The sequence below is a fragment of the Zootoca vivipara genome, chromosome 1, assembly GCF_965207765.1.
Source record: "Zootoca vivipara chromosome 1, rZooViv2.hap1.1, whole genome shotgun sequence".
Classification (NCBI taxonomy): domain Eukaryota; kingdom Metazoa; phylum Chordata; class Lepidosauria; order Squamata; family Lacertidae; genus Zootoca; species Zootoca vivipara.
This window is the reverse complement of record NC_142582.1, coordinates 25,044,380-25,064,503: the sequence shown is the minus strand read 5'-3', so window position 1 is coordinate 25,064,503 and position 20,124 is coordinate 25,044,380. Positions and strand designations below refer to the sequence as shown.

Sequence of the window (20,124 nt, the reverse complement as noted above, 5' to 3'; positions counted from 1 at the left end):
AAATCGTTATTACTCATAATCACACATTGTATGTTGAAATGTAAACTTAAAACACTGTAAATGCACAGCTAACAAATCAAATGGATGAAGTGGCTTCTGTTTCTTCGGGGGCGGGGGGACAGTATGGCAGAATACAGGCTGAATTTTAAAAAGACTGAGAATGTATGTGCATAGCTGCCAAGTCTCCCGTATTCCCCGGGAAATCCCCATTTTTCCAGCTGTTCCTAGCTGAAAAAACGGATTTTTTTGTTTTTCCCCGGTTTATTCTGGCGCGGCGGCCATTTTGGAACTGGGCGGAGCATGCTCAGAAGCGACTTTTGACGCTGCTCTGCCCAGTTCCAAAATGGCTGCAGTGTGACTTCAGGCGCGGCAGCCATTTTGGAACTGGACAAAGCAGCATCAAAAGTCACTTCTGAGCATGCTCCGCCCAGTTCCAAAATGGCAGCAGCGCTACTTCTGGTCTGCTACTTCCGGCCCGGTCCCTTATTTCTCCGACAGCAACTTGGCAGGTATGATGTGTGTGTGATGGTGGAACTCTTACTGATTTCAGAAACATCTGTCAGGTTGAGCAAGGAATAAGTAAATGGGGTGGCACTTCTGCTTTAAGACAGCCTACGGTCACACCATTTTGACAAATATGTCTTGGGTTTCACATACATATCTTTCTAACTAGGAATTAGACCTTTCTGGTATGTATCATGCATTTTGTGGCAGATAGATTTTTTTTAAAGGATCTTGTCCCTCAAGTCCCTTAAATGATTTCATCACTTACCACATACTAAGGCACCCTGAGTTTAAACAAAACCTCTGATATTACATCTTGAGCACCAAAGTACAGTTGAGGATTGCTATGTCATAGTCTAATGTTCTGGACTGAACTTGGTAACAAAAGCTACATATTGCTTTAAAAATGGAACGCTGTAAAAGAGGGTACAAAAATATGGCAAGTTATCTTCTACCTGCATTTGTATAAATCGTCACCCAGAAGGGGCAGGAAAGTCATATTTGCAAATGTCACTACTTCTGAAGCCAGTTTATTTCATTGCTTACCACATCCTATTTCATCTTCGTTATCTTCGCAGTCATCATCTCCATCACATACCCAGCTCTGATGAATACAGCGACCACTTGGGCAAGTGTAGAAATTCCCTTTACAAGCTGCATATGCTGAGGAAGAAAACAGCAAAAAATAATAATAAAGAATTCCCCACATGCCAAACTTTTCACACTACCTCCCTGGACTCTAGACATATGTACATGGAAATAAAACTTGCTGGAGCAAGCTCAGACCACTAAGGTTTGGTGCCCAATGCTTCTGCTGCCGTCTTAACTTCTTTCTTTTCTACCAGGCCTGCAAGCAGGAGCACAGACACCTGAACTGGATGGAAGCAGTAGAGCAGAGCAGACTAGGAGGGGACCCACAACCACACATTACAAAGGCAGGAGAAAGACAGACTGGCTTTAGGAAAGAAGCAGAAGTGCCTTCTATTCCAGCCCCCAAACAAATCTTCCTTCAAAGAATCTACCTCCAAGAGCAAAGAGTGGAAAGCATCCCCAGTATTTCTGACCTACCGTAAAGCAACAAATAAGAAGAATTTTTGTCCCATGTTACTGAGCTTAGCTATGTTGACAGAGATATGTCCCATCCACGGATTTCAGTTGCGAGACATCAATCTTCAGTGTACACGCGCACACACAAGTTTGAAATGGTCCAGGTTTGAGTGAACCTGCTCCACTGCTGGTAAAACTCACAGGTACACTGTCCAATATTCTAAACAGTACATTTCATACTTAATCAAGCTCAGCCTCTAGGTCAGGGAAGGGGAAGCTGTGGTCCTCCAGATGCTGTTGAACTCAAATTCCCATCAGCCCCACCCAGCATGGCATTGGCCAATTATCAAGGATGATGGGAGTTGTGGTCCAACAGCAATTGACAAGCCACAAGTTCCCTATCTATCTCTGAGCTGTAAAGTAGTGAAAGAAGCCCAAGTGAAAACTGACGTACTGCAAGAGTTTTCATCGCTCCTGTCTCCACAATCATCATCGTGGTCACAAACAAAGGCTCGGGGGATACATTCTCCATTTCCACACTGAAACTGGGCATTGGAGCATCCACGAGCTGAAAAGAAGGAAAAACACGTGAACGTAGCCTAGAAAGAAATGCCAGCATTTTGGTTATTATGATCAAGCACACCAGTTGAATCCTCCATGGTGTGCATACACAGTACTTACTGCAGTTGGTTTCATCAGAGGCGTCTCTGCAGTCCACATTGCCATCACAGCGTTGGCTTGCATTAAAGCATGCTCCATTGGAACACGATAGCTGATCACACGTTGGGTACTCTGCAAGGGGAAAGATGCTTTACTCTAATACATCAGAGAAGCAGTTAGGCTATACATCTGCAACGGTGGAAACTGTGGCTCTTCAGATGGACTCCAGCTTCCATCAGCTTCAATCACCATGGCCTATGATCAGAGATCTTTGGGAGTTGTGGTCCATCATCATCTAAAGCAGGCATAGGCAACCTTCGGCCCTCCACATGTTTTGGACTATAATTCCCATCATCCCTGACCACTGGTCCTCTTAGCTAGGGATCATGGGAATTGCAGGCCAAAACATCTGGTGGGCCAAAGGTTGCCTATGCCTGATCTATTCCCCTCCCAGCTGTTCATTATGTCACTTAATTTTGTTTTCATTGTTGCTTTATGAAACATCCGTCTTCATCCTTTTTTGACACTGAGCTCTTGAATCATCCGCCAGTTTTCCCAAGACTGCAAGCAATCTATGCAGTCCGCTTGGGCATTATTTACTTCTTCCCCAGAACCAAAACCAACCCAAGACATTTCACTATCTATGACGGAGCAGCAAATGGCAACCGAGGTCAAGGTGTATGGTATCCAAGGCCAGTCAAGTTATTCTAACACTTATGGCAGAAAATCACCCAAGCACTTCTTTTCCTCCCTAGCAGCAGAAATAGAGCAGCAATACATTAAATAACTAGTGATTTGCTAACGAACAGCAAAATTTTACAATGCTCAAAATCAGCTGCCCGAGGCAGACTCCTCACTCTGCCTAATGGTAGGACTGGCCCTACCCAAAACAATCGTAGGAAGAGTTTGGGGGAAAGTGCTAATTCACGCACTCACTTCCACTTCTCTCAGCACTACAAGGAAATGTGATTGACCAAATGGAAGATCTCACAGTGTAGGATCTCCTCTCACCAACAAGATTAAAATTTCTTTAAATACAGCTCCCCATGTTCAGATGACTGAGGGAATTCAGATGTTGTCATTCACTTCTTATTTCTGGTTCAAGCTTTGCAAACAAAAGGTACCTGCAACTGCAGAGCTGCAGAACCTCTAGACCTATAACTACGATAGCATTGTTTTCCCATAATCTTTCCTATAGTTCATTAACTGTTATTATTTTAATTCATTTGAAGATTTTTATTTCAGATTTATTTTTAAAGCACAGTTTTTTGCTGCAACGTTTCCTATTGTGTTTCTAAATCATTGTCTAAATGAAGCAACAGTAGTAAAACCTTATGAGCCCAGGGCAGGATAATCATCGGGGACAGCTGGTCATTAGGGGCTAATGGGATTAATCTTGACAATATTGTTAACAGCTGCTAGCTGCTCCAGAGACAGTGGCACATATACGTGGTGTTGTAGACAGTGCAGTTGAAATGCTTCATTAACACATTCTTTGGCCAATCTTCAACCTGGTGTAGCTGAGGGCTCCAGCTACTACAGCATGAAAGCCACCGGGAATGCTCAACATGCCCCAAAAGTGGAAAATGCCAGCAGTGATATTCCTTTGCCATTGATGATGCTTGGATTTGTGCCTGGTCCTAGAGACCATCTACAACAGCAGCAAAGGAGGAGGAACGAAACATCCACGATTTCAGCAGCATGCACCAGCACACTATGTGTCGGCCATAGTTTATTTGGGCATCAGTTCGCGTTCTGATTCACATAGCAAAAATGGGTTGGCCCAACCACAGTTTCCCTACAGTTTAGCAGCACAGCACAGAAGCAAAATAGTAAGTCACAGTTGGTGCATAGTAGGTGCATTAAATGCTTGCCCATAAAAATGGCAAATTACAGGTGTCAAGAAATCAGCTTAGGGTTGGGTTGTATGGAGGAGAATGTGTTCTTTCCTGAGCTAGTAGGATGCATGTAAGGTAAGTCTGAACAGGACTGTAATAATAGTCCTGTTCAAAAGACCTGGTGTTTTTAGAGTTTCAGGGCTTCAGCTGGGGTGGGGAATAGGGTTGAAGCTTGGTAACATTTTGTTAATAGGAAAGCATGAAAGAAAGATGGGATTAAAAATGGCTCCTATAAAAGTATGGGAAACTTAAGTGTAAGGCAATTAGAGCCACCCTTTATATATTCTTCTGCATGCTTTCCTTCTACATTCTTCACAATGGTTTTAACTGAAATGTTCTTGAAAGAGAAGCAAGCCAGGATTCTAAATCAGAGCAATGCATTTATGTAAGTGGAGAAAACCATTATTTTTATGAAGCAGAAACAATAATTAAATGGACTGGAGCTGAAACACTGGTCTGATGTTTATCTTAGCCTTTGCATGGGTAGTTTTTTCTTGCTGTTAATCCCATTAACAGTAAAATGGGCTGTGGCCTTCAATCTGCTTGTTCCATTTTACTTGGTGTGTAACTGCAGAGCATTGTACATTTGATCACTCTCTTAAATATTATACGTCATTCAGAAACATTGTTAGACTCCTACACAGTTAAACCAAATTCTGTACTGTATGTCTTTATTTTCAGAGTGGTTTTAACAGCAGCTCGTTGCCTTAAAAGTTTTAATCCAAAGCTCTCCTCGTCTTTATTGGCTGACCGTATTTTCGTTCATGGGTCCCATTCTTTAATTCTGACTTCAAAGCACTATTTATCTTCACTGCTACCGAACATTATAGCAGAATCCAGTCCATTGGCTTTTGCAGGAGAATTTTATACAGAAGCTAGTCACAGGAAGTCACATGCCTCGATGACATTGGGAACATTTTTCTGCAAAGATTTTGCAGAAGAGGTGTACATTGCTCTGTTACTGAACCCTATTAAATGGCCTTGATGCATCAATAAATCTGTGTACTGACAGTTCTTTCCAGAGCTGAAGATCCTGCCACATGAAAGATTCTTTGAACTGAGTGTGGTAAAAGAGAGAGCTATGAGGGGCTCATATTGTTTGTCACTTTATCCACATTGTATGCCCTCCAAAACATTAGCACACTTTTGCTATTTGCTGCCATTAGGTTTCCCATAATCAGCGCAACGCTCCTATCTTTAAGACCCCACACTAACAGGCACCTCCCTTCTGTCGATTAAGAAGGTTTGTCAACACCAACCCTTTAATTAGTCGTAATGACTGCCGTTGAAAGATATGAAGCCTTCCCTCAGCCCAAGGCTGAGTCTACCACTCTGTAGCAACCCCAGGATTTATTGGTCCAAGGATTACTAAACGAAGATCAGGCATTAACCCTGGGTCTCCCACACTGCTGTGCGGAACACTAATCACCTTACAGCAATGACAGGCCCACTTAACTGATTTGACTGGGAGCGGGCTTTAAAATTAAACAGAGTACTTTTGAACTTTTACGCTTTAATTTTCGGGCTTCACTGACAAAGTTAAGCAAAAACTACAGAATTCAATTAAATCCACTGACTGAAGCATAGCCAACCCGGTGCCCTTCATATGCTGCTGGACTACAACCATAGCTGCCAAGTTTTCCCTTTTCTCGCGAGGAAGCCTATTCAGCATAAGGGAAAATCCCTTTAAAAAAGGGATAACTTGGCAGCTATGCTACAACTCCCATCATACCTCACCATAGTCCATGCTGGCTGGGGCTGATGAGAATTGCAGTCCAAAACACCTGGAGGGAACCACAGTGGCCTAATTCTGCTGGGCAAATGAACTGTCTCTAAGGCACGTTGATGAGAAATTGTTCTCAGAACTCACGGAAATGGTGAATGGAAATCTTGAGGAGATTCATTATTGACCAGAGGGAAGAAAAACCTTTAGCACAGGGCTATGAGAATACCAGGGCAGGAAGCAGAAAGTGGTAAGGAAGGCAGTAGAGATGCCACCCATTCATAATGAATCTTTCAGAAGTTCTACAATTAATAGTTATGTTCTTATAGACTACCTTTGTCTACAGTTTTGGGAAACACAGAGTGGTTTGTCCAAACTCACATCCTTAAGGTCTAATGTACGTACGTAAATTGTTTCACAGAAATACGACACACAATATTGTTGTTGTTGTTGTTTGTCATACCCACTCTGGTAGTTTACACTGTTGCGTAGGATAACACGGGGCTATAATGAACAATAGGCAATAAGGCATGGTACTCAGAGCCCTTGTTTAATAAGCAAATGATGCAAGCAGATGCCCACGATTACACTGTAATCCCCATAAGCTCTCTGCTGCTCGTTTCTTTTTAGCCTACTCTTGTCACGACTAGCTGGGCTGACCCTCATTTGTCAATCAAAAGGGTGGAAATCATAGGTGGTGTGGAAACAATGGGAAAGAAGTTAGTTTGGACACATCCACCCAGAGACTTGATCATTAAGAAAAGAAGAAACAAAAGCACGCTTTCAAGTAATCAAGTTTTCCTGTACTAAAGGCAAATTAAAAACTATTTTCTCCTATAAAGGTCACACTTGCCAAGATATGAAACTTCTTTCCAGCCCTAGTACTTCACTCCTTAAACCACTGGCATACTCATTGTCTTTAGCTCTGCTTACGGACTTTGAAGTTGTCTGTGGTTCTGTTACATGGGAAAATTCCAAGCCGGCTTGTCTCGGATGTCATTTATTCCAGTTTGCGTCTGAACCGCTTACCGTTTTGGAGACGTCGTTGATTTTAGCGAATGAAAGGGATAAAAGGCTGTTGGCTCATCATAAATGCCATCTTTTCTTGTGAGCCATTCAAATGATTCTTGCCTCATAGATAAAGTTGCAGAATATTGCAAGCCGCTAGGGAGTTGGCTAAGGCAGCCTTACCCAGCCCTGGGTCTGCTGATGTTATTGGGCTACAACTAACACCATCTCTGAGCTTTGGCTGAGGATGATGGGGGTTGTAGTCCAACAACAGCTGGAGACCCAAGGTTTGAAAATGCTGAGCTAAGGGGATGAAGAGGGCTACTTTCCTTTCTAGCTTGCCCTCCCCAAGTACTGAGGCCAGGCTATATGTTCACAGTGGTTCTAAAAATATACATATATTAAATACCCCCGCAGCTGAGTTTCAACGTCTAGCTTCAGCTATTTTATGGATATCACTTGCTACAGATGCAGAACTCATGGCAAACTCCATCTTCTATGTCTGAAGTACACTGGTACCTCTACTTACTAATTTAATGCGTTCCGAACACACAAGTAAAAAAAAATTGTAAGTCGAATCCCATAGGAATGCATTGGGAGAAAAAATTCGTAAGTAGAAGCAACCCTACCTAAAAATTCGTAAGTAGAAAAAAATCCTATCTAAACCGCATCCAAGATGGCGGACTGAGCTCCATTCGTAAGTAGAAACATTCGTAAGTAGAGGTACCACTGTACTATCACCAAACACTACAAAAGTGGGTATCAAAACAGGAATGGCAGGTTGATGTGGCTGGTGGCTCACCACCTGACAAACACAGGTTCCAGCATCCTATGTTTACTTTGGCCTAGATTTTGTTACCTACTTCCGGAGAAAACAAAATGGGGTTATGTCCTAGGCAGGTGGCGGGCACCTGCCTCACAATCTGTTTCATGGCAAAACTAATTCGCTCTCAGTATCTGTCAGCTATGCCAGAAAAGCAAACTAAGAGTAGCTTAAAAGTACAATAAGCATCCCTTTGAAAAATGCAGCTTCTGTCCTGTGTTATAATTAGCCTTTTCTTACAACACAATATCATTCAACAAGGACCCTTCAAGAAGGACAGTGACAGCAGACACAGCAGGCTGGTTTTACTCCTGAAACCCAGAGTCTCTACTTTCTGGCTCCTATACACCTAGTGCTTTAACACTTCTATGACTCCCAGTGCCTTCTCTCAATTTCTGTATCAAACTGGGAGAGAAGCATTTCGCTTTCTGTAGCCCAAATAAAAGGTACCTGATCTTCATTTGAATAATGGGGTTCTTTGACATGTTTGTTTTACACCCAAATTTCAAGGTCCATAGATTATGTCAAGGATGGGGAAACTGTGCCCCTCCAGAATATGTTGCTTGACTACAATTCCCATCATCCCTGACCTCTGGGCATTGCTGGTTGCAGTTGATGGGAGCTAGAGTTCAAGACTATATGGTGGGCACCACCTCTGGCAAATATGCAGGTGTCACCAACTGTACCTCTCTGCATATACTTTTTTTCCAAACCAAACTGCTTATGCTAACTTTGGGCTGTGATCTCTTTGCTTAGCATCAGAAAAAAAGAAGGGAGGGAGAGGGAGAGGGAGAGATATTCTTACAAACCATACCCCACAACATAGCAATAATTCAGGTAATAAGTCTTAAAACAATGTAGCTGTTATAAGAGCATCAACACTAATCCATGAAAGAATCTGCAATGAAATTTTGATAACAAGAAGCATATTGTGGCCATTTCTGTCCATCAACAAACCTCTTAATCTTACAAATTGATTAAAATGCCAGCGAGACAGGGGATGAAACCAAATCTAGTGCTAAAGATTGAAAAGTACTCACGGCAGCCTCTCTCGTCTGTTTCATCTGTGCAGTCTTTGACTCGATCGCACCTGTATTCTCCTGAGATACACTGTCCATTTGTACATGTAAACTGCTGACTGGAGCATGTTCGCCCAGCTGCAAAAAACAGTTTGCTTAGAAGTGCATCACTTATACAGAGAGAAAAAGATGTTATTTTTTCTGTTTGAAGCCGTTTCCTATCTCTGTGTATCTTTTTTTTTACTTTATTCTATTTTCTTTCTACTATGTATTTTGTAAAATGGTTTGTCTGTCTATCTCTTCTCTATGCGTGTGGATACCTCTTGAGATATTGACACAATGGTTTCTGAGGTGGAGGAGTCAGTTTTCATCAACATTTGATATTGGGTGCCATTTTGAACAAGATGGCAGATCAAGGCATTCCAAATGGCACAGATTTGGAAGGCTCTGAAGATATTGTTGCCAAATCTGGTGTGATGATTCCAAACTGCGCCAATCCGGATGCCTCTGAAGATGCACTGTTGCCCAATTTCGTGTTATGCTTGCAAACTCGATTCCTTTATGAGGTGGTCCAAGGACTTATCAGTCACTTCCCTCCTCAGTTTTATCACAAAAGATAAAACACCAGCTGGAGGAGCACCTGCTACCACCACGCCTATTGCAAAGGATGACCTGCGAATACTTGAATTATGTGCCCTCGCTCTCAGGACAAAAACTGAACAAGAAAAAACATGGCTGCCACTATGGTTCTGTTGTATGCAGGTGGATTCACTTGGAACATTTCAGAGCCTTAGAAGGGATTTGCAGCCATATTTCTCATGAACAAATCCGAACAAGGTGCCATTGGCTGTGACCATTACTTATCAACTATTACTGATAAAATCCTTCAGTCATAGGAACCTGCTGAACATCAGCCTGAAGGAGAAGAATGAACAGCCCCTGTTCGCTGTGGTGCAATGGCCAGCTGAGAGATATGCTGCTGTTACAGTAGGTTTCCTGTATCAGAAGAAGGTTGGCCTAGATGGTCTTTAGAGATCATTTTTAACATTTATGGCTCTGTGGGTGGATGGAAAGAGTAATGCTGGGCTACCTTCTATGAGTATCCAAAGTGTGGCTTGCTCTCTAGTATGGAGCAGTAGGTAGGTGACCACACACAGCAAGCGGCAAGTGCCTCTTCCTGAAAATGACTCGAAAACAGAAGCAGGACTTTGCTTTACAGCCACTTCCAAAAGGTCTTAAGTTAATGTGTAGACGTGTAAAACTAAAGCAAGTGTCATGATTTAATCCAGTGATGGCTTAGAAATGCCTGGATTTTGCCCTTTACAGATTCCTTAGTAGATGTGTAACTATTTGTGGCAGTAGCCCCTAGCCAAAGGGTGATGAGGACAAAGAACAAGGTGAGCTTGTCTTTCTCTTTTAGAGCGTGCTAAAAATCATAATAATCTGAAAGTCTTATCCTTGGTCAATAGTCCAAATCTTGATCTGCAGCACAACTGAGGAAATTAGTTCCCAGAAAGTGAGTAACTGAGCAGAATTTGGCTTAGCAATTCCCGTAAATAACACAAGCACAGGAAAAATTTGAACATTGTCTGAACATAAATCCACAACAAGCCCTCCTGGACCCTAAACTTCAGGGCAAGCAAATTGCACTTCTTTATCCATCCAAATGCATCCTAGCAACTCTTGTGAGATTAGTTGCTCTTCTTCCCATTTCACTTAAGTTTTGGATTGAATTTATGATTGCACTGTTAAGGTCCCTAAAACGAAGTCCAGAGGTTAGCTTCTTTCCACAAAAAGTCTTAAAGCAACTTACAAAGATAGAAACACACAACCCACCCATCAACAAAGGCTTGAAAGGTCACTTAATGGGTAAAATAGGATGCTACCTTCTATCAGATTGGACCACTAGTCCATCTAATTCACTATTGTCTACTCTGATTGGCAGGAGCTCTCCAAGGTTCGGACTGGAGTCTTTCCCAGCTGTACCTGGAGACAACAGGGATTGAACCTGGAACCTTCTGTGTACAAAACATCCATGCTGTACAACTGAGCTATAGGGGTCACTGCTAGTTCATAACTTACGACATTGTTGACGTTCATCAGAGCCATCTTCACAGTCTTCTTCATCATCACATACCCATGACCGAGGAATGCACTCTCCGTCGCTGTGGCACTGAAACTGATTTCCTTCACAGGTGGGATGTGCTAGTGAGGGTAAGCAAATAATGTTTGAAATCACCGGCTTGGATGTTAGGTAAATAAAGAGATTCAGCTACTAAAATGGCTTCAAGTCTTAACGCTATGCTTTTGGTGCAAGCATGCTAGCTTTGCCGTGCCATTTGGCTGGGCTAGACTGGAAGACACCTTTCCGATGTCACAGCAACGGAGACAACAACTTTAATTTGCCTCTGACAAAGTTCCTCAGTTTTATCCTCCGTTTATCTTATAAACCAGTGATGATCTCTAATAAGGAAATAGAGCCACACTGTCAATGCCAACATACCATTCTGTAAGTCAAACAGGTGCATGAGAGAGCAGACATCATAGTCAACAGATGTGTGTCCCAGAGTCCTAGAATACCCAGTTCCAGAGAGTCCTACGAATACCAATTCCCTAAACATACCGTGAAGGGATGGAAAGCAACTTTCTTCTCTTCTTAAACCTTAAACACCTCCACATTCACTATTCCTGTCTTATTCTGACTTTAACTGGCTTCATATTGCACCTCTTATCAATTAACACTTCATGTTACACCTAGCCCTCATTGCTGGCAATGTTTCATAATCCAAGAGACATGGGAGACTGTAAGAGAAAGCCAAAGCAAAACAGACCCAGAAGGAAACATATATAACAGACTTAATCACTCAGTGGATTCAACCAGTCAACAGACCTCACAATAAGACCTATACATCCATTATAAGATCAGATAACTCTACTGACAGGAGGATAAACATAGTTACATTTATTTGTATAAAGTCTTAGCTTGAAACTTCTAAGTTCTGTCGATAAACAGAAGACACACATCTCTGTATCTCAGATAAAACTATCTCTCCTCCCTCTCCCAACTCAGCTCTGCCATTCAGTCCACAGCTACTTCTTACAAATGGTGGGAGTTATGGCTATTCCATTACATAGCTTTTATCTGTCATCCCCCTACTAGGGTTAAGGAAACAAGGGCTCCTCTTCCTCCCTCAGCACCCTCAGTTCTCTGAAATAAGAGAGAGACGAGGAGGAGAAGGATGCTCCCATGTGGGTGTTGACTTCTATATAGTAGCACTTATCAACCAGTACTCTAACATGACAAATTCGATGTACTGTTTTGCTCCTTGAATTAATAGTCTTTCCCCCTTATCTCAGCCCAAAAGGAGGCATGTCAGGCCACCAGCTTCAATCCACAAGCTAAATAAAATCCACAAGCTAAATCAAATCTATAAAGCAGTATGATGACATCATGGGGCAACTGCAGAGTCCATTTATTAGACATCTGAGAGATTCCACAACCAGCCACCAATCCAATCTCCTTTTTTCTATGCAGCTCCTCTACAAACACTGTGCTGAGGTCCTCCATAGTCTCCAGCCATTCAGTAAGCACTCTCTGCTTCCTTGCAAATCTCAGCATAGTTTTAGAAGTGTGGCAATGCTCATTGTGCCACATGCTGGGAGAAGGCAGAAGGTCTGAGAGGCTACAAGGGTAGGGGTGGTGCCTTCCACACAAATGTAAAAACAGCCTTGGCTGGGTCAGACCAAAGGTCCACCTGGTCCACCATTCTGCTTCTAAACATGACTAGCCTGACTAGACCTGACTATACACAAGCAGAGCACAAGAACAACAGTCTCTGGGCAGAGAAAAAAAAACCATTTAATTACCGTATTGTGGCTTAACAGCCACTGGTAGATCTATCCTGCATGAATTCATCTTCTTTTTTCTAAATCATCTAAGCTAGTGGCCATCAGGCTAACAGGAACGGCTAGATTTTATTTTATTTTTTAGCACAGGGCATGGGTACACACACATTTTGAATGCGCTTAATTTCACTTACGGCAGCCAGCTTCATCGGAGTCATCTGAACAGTCCCTTGCCCCATCACATCTCCAGTCTGCGGGGATACAGCGTCCATTTCCACAACGAAACTGTCCACTTTCACACCCTGCAAGCAAGCAATACAGTTTGTGTCCTTACTTTTGTTATCAAACAGCAAGTCGACAATATGGCTGTCTTCAAACACAGTCTTACATGAAAAGGCCGAATTCTGCTTTCAGTAGTAGACCAATGTGATTTCACACGAGGCAGCCACAAGTCAAACCTTGTAAACACCAAACCAGAAGTTATCTGCCTGCTCGTATTTTTTTAAATAATGACGCCCATTATTGCGGTGTTAAGAAGCCAAAAAGCACCGTGACAAAGCTAACATTTCAGCAAGCGTTGAACCCATTTGTCACAAATAATCCATATACTTCTATTTTAAAATGTAATGGCACATTCGTGAGATGGGTTTGGATCATGCCTTTAGATCTTCTTGCAGTTATGCAATGCAGAGAGAGGAGATCTAGGAATTTATCTACCAGTGACATTGGGAATGGTTTTCTGTGGTTGGAGAGCCCTTCCTTGGTCGGAACTCTGTCCATACAGATGGTTGTAAAGCTGCTATAGGAATGCACAGTCCAAAGTTGGCAATTTTTATCTCTTCACATGCATTTATCCAGGTACAGAAGAAGCCGGTATTTCAAAACACCACTATTCCATTTATCTGTTAGGAAAATGCCATTATATGGTATAACAACATGGGAAATCATTCTATCCAGTGATGTGTAGATAAAAATTCAAACAAATATTTTTCCATGGAAATATTTCCATTTTTAGAAATGCATTCTTTTTTTAAAAAAAAATCTATTAGTAACATAATGAAAGGAAATGATATGTCAAATTTGGCAACTGGAATGGGCAGAATACTGGTGCAAATCTAAAAGTTGCAATTCGTTTTTTGAGAAGGGTTTTGTGTGCTGGATTATTGCTAAGGCAGCAGGATAATACTTTGGTAACATCACAAGGTGGGTAAGCAATGCTGTTGTAGGAGAGATTTGTTCTAAATTAACAAGGCAGTGAAAATGACGGGCAACTAGATAGCTTTTCCCTATAAACACGTTCAATCAAGTGGTGTTTCATGAAGTTTCAGAAAGGATGACGGTTCAAAGGGCAAAAAGCAGCAGCAAAAAATAACCTCTCCCGTCGTCTGTCGAACCAAACAAAATCTTGTCTCCTCTTATTAACCAAGTGTTAAAAAATTACTTATTTCCAATTACAACTCATCGGAAAGTAACTCATGAGAAACAGGCAGTGCCAGTAAATCCTTGAACTCACAATGAGATAAACAGACAACAGATTATCCGAGCTCCGACAGTAAAACCAGGCATATCACCGCTCATAAACACAGCTAAGCGATGCACTTCTTTGGTGTATACCGTAGGCAAACGGCTTTACGTGAGGAATGTTCAAATCTGATTGTCTGGTAGTGACATCCTGATTTATAATGTATCCTACAAATGGTCAGATATTTCGCTTGGATAAATGGTGGTACCGGGTGGTACAGGAACATGTACACCCAAATACCTTCTAGACTAATGCATGATGGTGGTTGGTGGTGCAGGTCTGGGGTTGGTGGTGCAGGTCTCTTATCAAGTACCTTTAAAAGCACAACAACCTCGCTTGCAAAAAATGCCCTGAAGGAATGTATAAATGCATGCTGGAATCTCTCGCCCTTTGATTGAATTCTGTCCTGCAAATGAGAGAATCTTGGGGCTAGTTAAAAAAACAAACAAACCTGAGCTGTTAACAAAGAAAGAAAGAAAGAAAGAAAGAAAGAAAGAAAGAAAGAAAGAAAGAAAGAAAGAAAGAAAGAAAGAAAGAAAATTACACAGTAAATGGTGCGTACGTGAAACAAGCAAACGAAACACCGCATATACTCATTTAATAGCACAGAAAGGCCTGCACAGGTATTGTGTATGCATTGCAATTTTAGGAAGCACACTGCCCTACAATGTATGTGTCGCACAATTCCATTTAAAGAATAACATTGCCGTTTTTTCAAAGTGAAAAACAGCAGGATTAATTACTAAAGCTTAATAGAATGGTGGTAACCCTTACATTCATTCTAACATTACCCAAAAATAAAAAACCCAGCCATATCTACACACAGTGGGTGTTGTAGCAATGCCCACTTGCACAAGTCATCAGCAGACCTACTATAATTCATTTAATTATAGCATGAGTCTTTCCAAACGTAATCTTCTCTGCTGGCTTATTCCATGAATGCTGCAGCCTCAAACTATGATTGCACAAAAGCAAAACAGCCTGGCACATGGGTGATTTTATGCTTTCTATTCACTTAGTAGTCACCTACAAAGAAAAAAGTATTCCGGTAAGCTGGTAAGGGTCCTTTAAGGTGAGAAATGAAGGCTAGTAATCAATAGTTTAAAGGCTTTTTATCACAAACAGGCTTAAATACATGTTTCACCTGTGAACAAATGAGCAATAAATTGCAGTCAAAATGCAATTTAGCAACCACAACCATTTATGGCTATGATATACTCAAAACCTCAGTACAACTAACCTAGATAGTGCAGATATATATCTGCATTGTAATTATAATCCATAATTAATCTATTTTCTGCACACTGCCTTGTTGTTGCACACGAAAGACACCACAGCAATCTTTTCATAAATACAAATAAAATTAATACAAAAACTGACACTGTGGTAAAAATCATTTTCCCTACAACAAAAACTGGTGACCTTCTTGATCTGTCCTTGGTAGTTGAGAATATAATTAATAACATTTTCTCATATTTTGAACCAACCTCTGAAGTAGCTTAGGTCTTTACACCGGAACTCCCCACATCCCTTGTTTATATATGTATTATATATGTATCTACCTTCACCTAGGGATAGGGAGCTACTGCCATGCCATCTATAGTTTGGCCCTATAAGACTGAGATGAGCTCAAAGGAGGATAAAGAATTCCTACATAATTAAGGGCTCATTCTTAACCTCTATAATCACTAAAGAGCAATTAGTCTTTTAACCATTTGGTTCCCTCTTTGTGCCTGCCCTGAGCTTTCAAATAATATAATCATGAGAATTTGGCCCAGTGCTTGCTCCTACCATGAGACAGAGTGCCAAGCTAAGGCAAATCCAATTGGTATGTGACATTTGGAAAGCTATGAACCTCCTCCCTGCCATGTTGATTGTCAGAGTCATGGTAGGGGGTCAATGGGGGGGGATCTCGCCCCCCACAATGTTTTTGCTTGCTTGGGTCATTCCACTGGGGATTTTAATTAATGTTGAGGTTCCTTGTGGGCCTACAGCCTCCCTTTTCCCTTTGATCTGCCTCCCCTCATGCTGAAAACGGTATTAAGCATTATCATTTTGTCTTTTAAGTTACATTTAAACAGCAACCAAATGCACAGACCAAGCTTTCAAAATCCACAGAACACTTGTAACTGCAAGTGTAACCTGGCGGACAAGAGTCTCAGCATTAAGGGGGGGGGGAATTGGGCTCACAAGAAGAAGGCAAATTATTGACACTTATTTCACGGGCAATATTTACTTCCTAATAAGCCCTTTTTAAAAAATGGCAGGGAAGGAATCACCTGAAGGCTGCCAAAAAAAGTTATACTAATGAGCTAATTTTCACTGAAATTCTGATTTATTTTGACAGATGCTGATAGAACCAGGCACTTCTTCCGGGCTAACGACGGGGTATGCAGGACATCTGAAAGAAATTACCAGTATGTTTCATATACACAATAAAGCAATTAAATCAAAGGTTGTTTTGAAACCATCCACAACATGTGTCTATGAAAAAGTAAGGCTGAAGTCCTCGCCTCACCTACTTGGGAATACACGCCGCTGAATTCAATAGGACTTATTTCTCCAGGTGTGGTTAAAGCCGCACTGTGGAGTTATGAGGGGGGGAGACAGTTGAAAAAGGAGGGTTTCCCTGTTCCTGTGCTTTATTGAGAGTATATTTTCACAGTCAGGGCCAGTCCAAGACATTTTGGCACCTGAGGCAGACCCCAAAATGGCGCTCCCAACCTTCCCCACCAGGGAAGAAGGGGTGAGGGAACATCTGCATCAGAAACAAGGGAGGAAGAAAGATTGACCTCAGGATCTGCTGCCCCGGTAAATCCTTCTACCTGAGGCAGTCGTCTCATCTTGCCTCATGTGTGGGCCAGCCCTGTTCACAGCATATATTCTTGTACAGAATAGGAACATAGGAAGTTGTCTTCTACTGGGCAGACCATTGGGTCCATCTAGCTCAGTATTGTTTACAGTGACCTGTCTCTCCAATGTCTGGGTTTCAGGCAGGTGTCTATCTCAGCCCTCAAGCCTAACCCATTTCGGGGTCTGAATTGTGCCTGGAAAGAATTTGGCAACCAGTACAGCCCATGCAGGACAAATGTTGTATGATCCCGTAGGCAAGCACCCACAACCATTCTCACTACTGCATTCTGGACCTACTGCAGTTTCCAAAGACACTTCAAAACAGTCCTATATAGAGTGCATTGCAATAAATCAATCTAGATGTAACTAAGGAATTTGCCAACTTCTTCCATCTTAGATGTAACTAAGGCATTACTTCTTCCAAAGATGGTTTTAGCCCTCTCTGTGCCCACTCAACCAGATCTCTCCCATTTGCCTTAATCAGTGTACATACACACAAGTTTCACTATCTGAAAATTCACTTATCCAAACATTAGGAAAGTAGTACCCAAACCTCACTATACACACCACAGATTTAGACAGCCAAACAGCCAGATCTGAGTGGGCAACCAAGTCTCCTTTATCAACTTTTACCAATCCTTGGTGTAACAAACATGTCATAACTCAGAAAACGTTCACTGGATGACTCTGTGTGGATAGATAAGTTTACAAAAAAAAATGTTTTTGCTGTCATTGCCTACAATTTGTACTGGGTAATAGCTCCCATTTTCTCAAGTTGGAGATTTCTTTCCCAATGCAAGCTGCTAGACCAGAATTGAAGCAGGAGGCAAAGTGTTAAAATCCCATACCAGAGTTCCAAACCAGATTAAATATTCCACCTATTTCAAAGTAAGTGTGCTTAGATTTGTGGTGCAATTTTTAAAAAAGAGAGTTTTATCACAAATCCGGCATCTTCGTTTCCCAATGGTTTGGTTGAAAAAAAATATTCCAAATCTCTACAACAAACATGTGGACTTCAAATACTTTAGCCACACCTTTCTTAGATGATGATGATGATGATGATGATGACGACAACGATGCTGTGACAGAAGATTTCTGCCCGAAGGAATTCTTTAAGGCACCTTACCTTTTCCATCTAGCAGACCAGTCATCAAAACCCAGTGGCTTTGAAGCCCAATGCTAACACTGACTGCATCAATCACTTACAAGTGCCATATACATTCTCCAAAAAGATAGCTAAGTGACAAGATCTTTCCTTATCTTTTTAGCAGTTCTTTGGAATTCTTTTGCCCCTGCACTGAAGGTTGCAATACGAGGCAGGTCAACATTCCAAAAATAAAAGAGATATCTGAAGACCAGAGCTGACCTAGTCAATGGACCAGAGCATGAGGCTGTTTCGAGATTAAAAACACAGAACACAATTCCTGAAACTGAAGGTATCCCTTAAAATAAAGTTCCTCTGGAGCTTTTCCTACACTGTTAGGGGGTAGAAGATTGTTTGTTTAATGGTGATGAATTGTCATTTTATTCTAAATAACTTTGGCACCATATTTATGTGCATGATTATTTAAAAAATTCAGGTAGCACAAAACATTAGTGAAAAGGGGGTGGTGGAATGGATGGATTATCATTCATCCGTGCGCACACACCCAAAAAAACAAACCACATTCCATTTTTCCTTCTTTCAGGCATTAATTCTTTTACACCACATCCACAACTTTTAAAATGCACATGGAAACGAGGTTCGTCCTTTTCAGTGACAAATTACCCACCGTCGTCATGCATCCCGATCACGACTAAATGTATGTGCTCATAGTGATTTGTGAAAATGTAACTGCTACGTAATAATTATAATTACAGTATAATTATATTGAATTTCTAGCCATCCTTCACCACGAGGTCCCAAGTAGATAAATAGGTACCGCTACAGCGGGAAGGTAAACAGTGTTTCCGTGTGCTGCTCTGGTTCGCCAGAAGCGGCTTTGTCATGCTGGCCACATGACCTGGAAACTGTACGCCGGCCAATAAAGCAAGATGAGCGCCGCAACCCCAGAGTCGGTCACGACTGGACCTAATGGTCAGGGGTCCCTTTACCTTAAATACAGTGGTACCTTGGTTTGCATACGTCTTGGTTTGCATAGGTTTTAGATTACAAACACGTCAAACCTGGAAGTGCGTGTCCCAGTTTACAACCATTTTTTTTATTACAACCCATTTTTTTTGGATTACAAAAAAAAAATGGAGGCCCCATTGGCAAAAGTGCACCTTGGGTTACAACCTGTTTCGGTTTACAAACGGACCTCCAGAACGGATTATGGTTGTAAACCAAGGTACCACTTTACATGCAAATCTGAAGACTTTGCACACAGTTTATCAATGTAAATTGAAATCAGGACTACAACAGTAGAGTGGTATACATATTACTGCAACTCTTTTGCAACTGAATTGCTTATTCCATAGCATTTATAAACTGCTTGACTGCAAATACAAAACAAATCCTTGAAGAGGTTTACAAAAGGATAAAACAATGACATTATCAGTAAAAACAACTATTTAAAACATTGGATGTTTGCAAATAAGCTCTAATGTTTGCTACCGTGGTCAACGCCACATAAACTGTATTGCAAGGTGGAAAGGGGAACGTCTGTCCAAAGCACAAAAGAAGACCCTGGGCAGTTCAAATGCAACAGAAATCTATTTCACTTATCACAAATAATTCAAGAGAGAAGTTCACTGGAAGAGAAACTTCAGAAATGCTGAGGGGGGAGAATGCCACACCGCAGTCATAGCAATCATCTCAAAGGGCCAAATTGAACCCGATGCCGTTCACACAACTGTTAATTTCTAAATGTAAATTGCAGGGGATGCGGGAATGGTCTGGAGGGGGATCTGGCATGGGGCATAGGTGGGCTGTAACTCTTTTTTCCACACTGTGGGCCCAATCCATATCAGGGGACGGGGGACGCCCATGCCAGTCATTTGCACTGGGGAGGAAAGCTCAGTATCAAATCCCTTCCATAGCTCAACAGCAAATGCCATTTACTATGTTTGCAAACGTGCTATTTCCACTCCCCTACCCCGTTCCCCCAGTTTATTACAGTCATAAAAGGCCTATAGATTCATGGCTATTAATTCCTCTGCATAAACCCCAGAATTTAAGAAATTCAGAGCTCTAATCTGCTGAAACTAAGCAGGAAAGCTTTTTGTCTTCAAAGGAAATA

At 41.7% G+C, this 20,124-nt stretch overlaps 1 protein-coding gene across 2 annotated transcripts in view; it reads right to left on the bottom strand.

Moving 5' to 3' along the window:
- LRP2 (LDL receptor related protein 2) overlaps window positions 1-20,124 on the bottom strand; it is a 139,288-nt gene that overhangs the window by 97,166 nt on the left and 21,998 nt on the right. For both annotated transcript variants that reach the window (XM_035133370.3, XM_060280370.2), the window contains exons 2-7: window positions 12,723-12,830; window positions 10,765-10,887; window positions 8,704-8,820; window positions 2,233-2,343; window positions 2,006-2,119; window positions 1,051-1,167 (exon numbers count right to left, since the gene is read on the bottom strand). In XM_035133370.3, coding sequence (XP_034989261.3) covers window positions 1,051-1,167; window positions 2,006-2,119; window positions 2,233-2,343; window positions 8,704-8,820; window positions 10,765-10,887; window positions 12,723-12,830 — 690 coding nt within the window. The remainder of the gene's footprint in view (window positions 1-1,050; window positions 1,168-2,005; window positions 2,120-2,232; window positions 2,344-8,703; window positions 8,821-10,764; window positions 10,888-12,722; window positions 12,831-20,124) is intronic.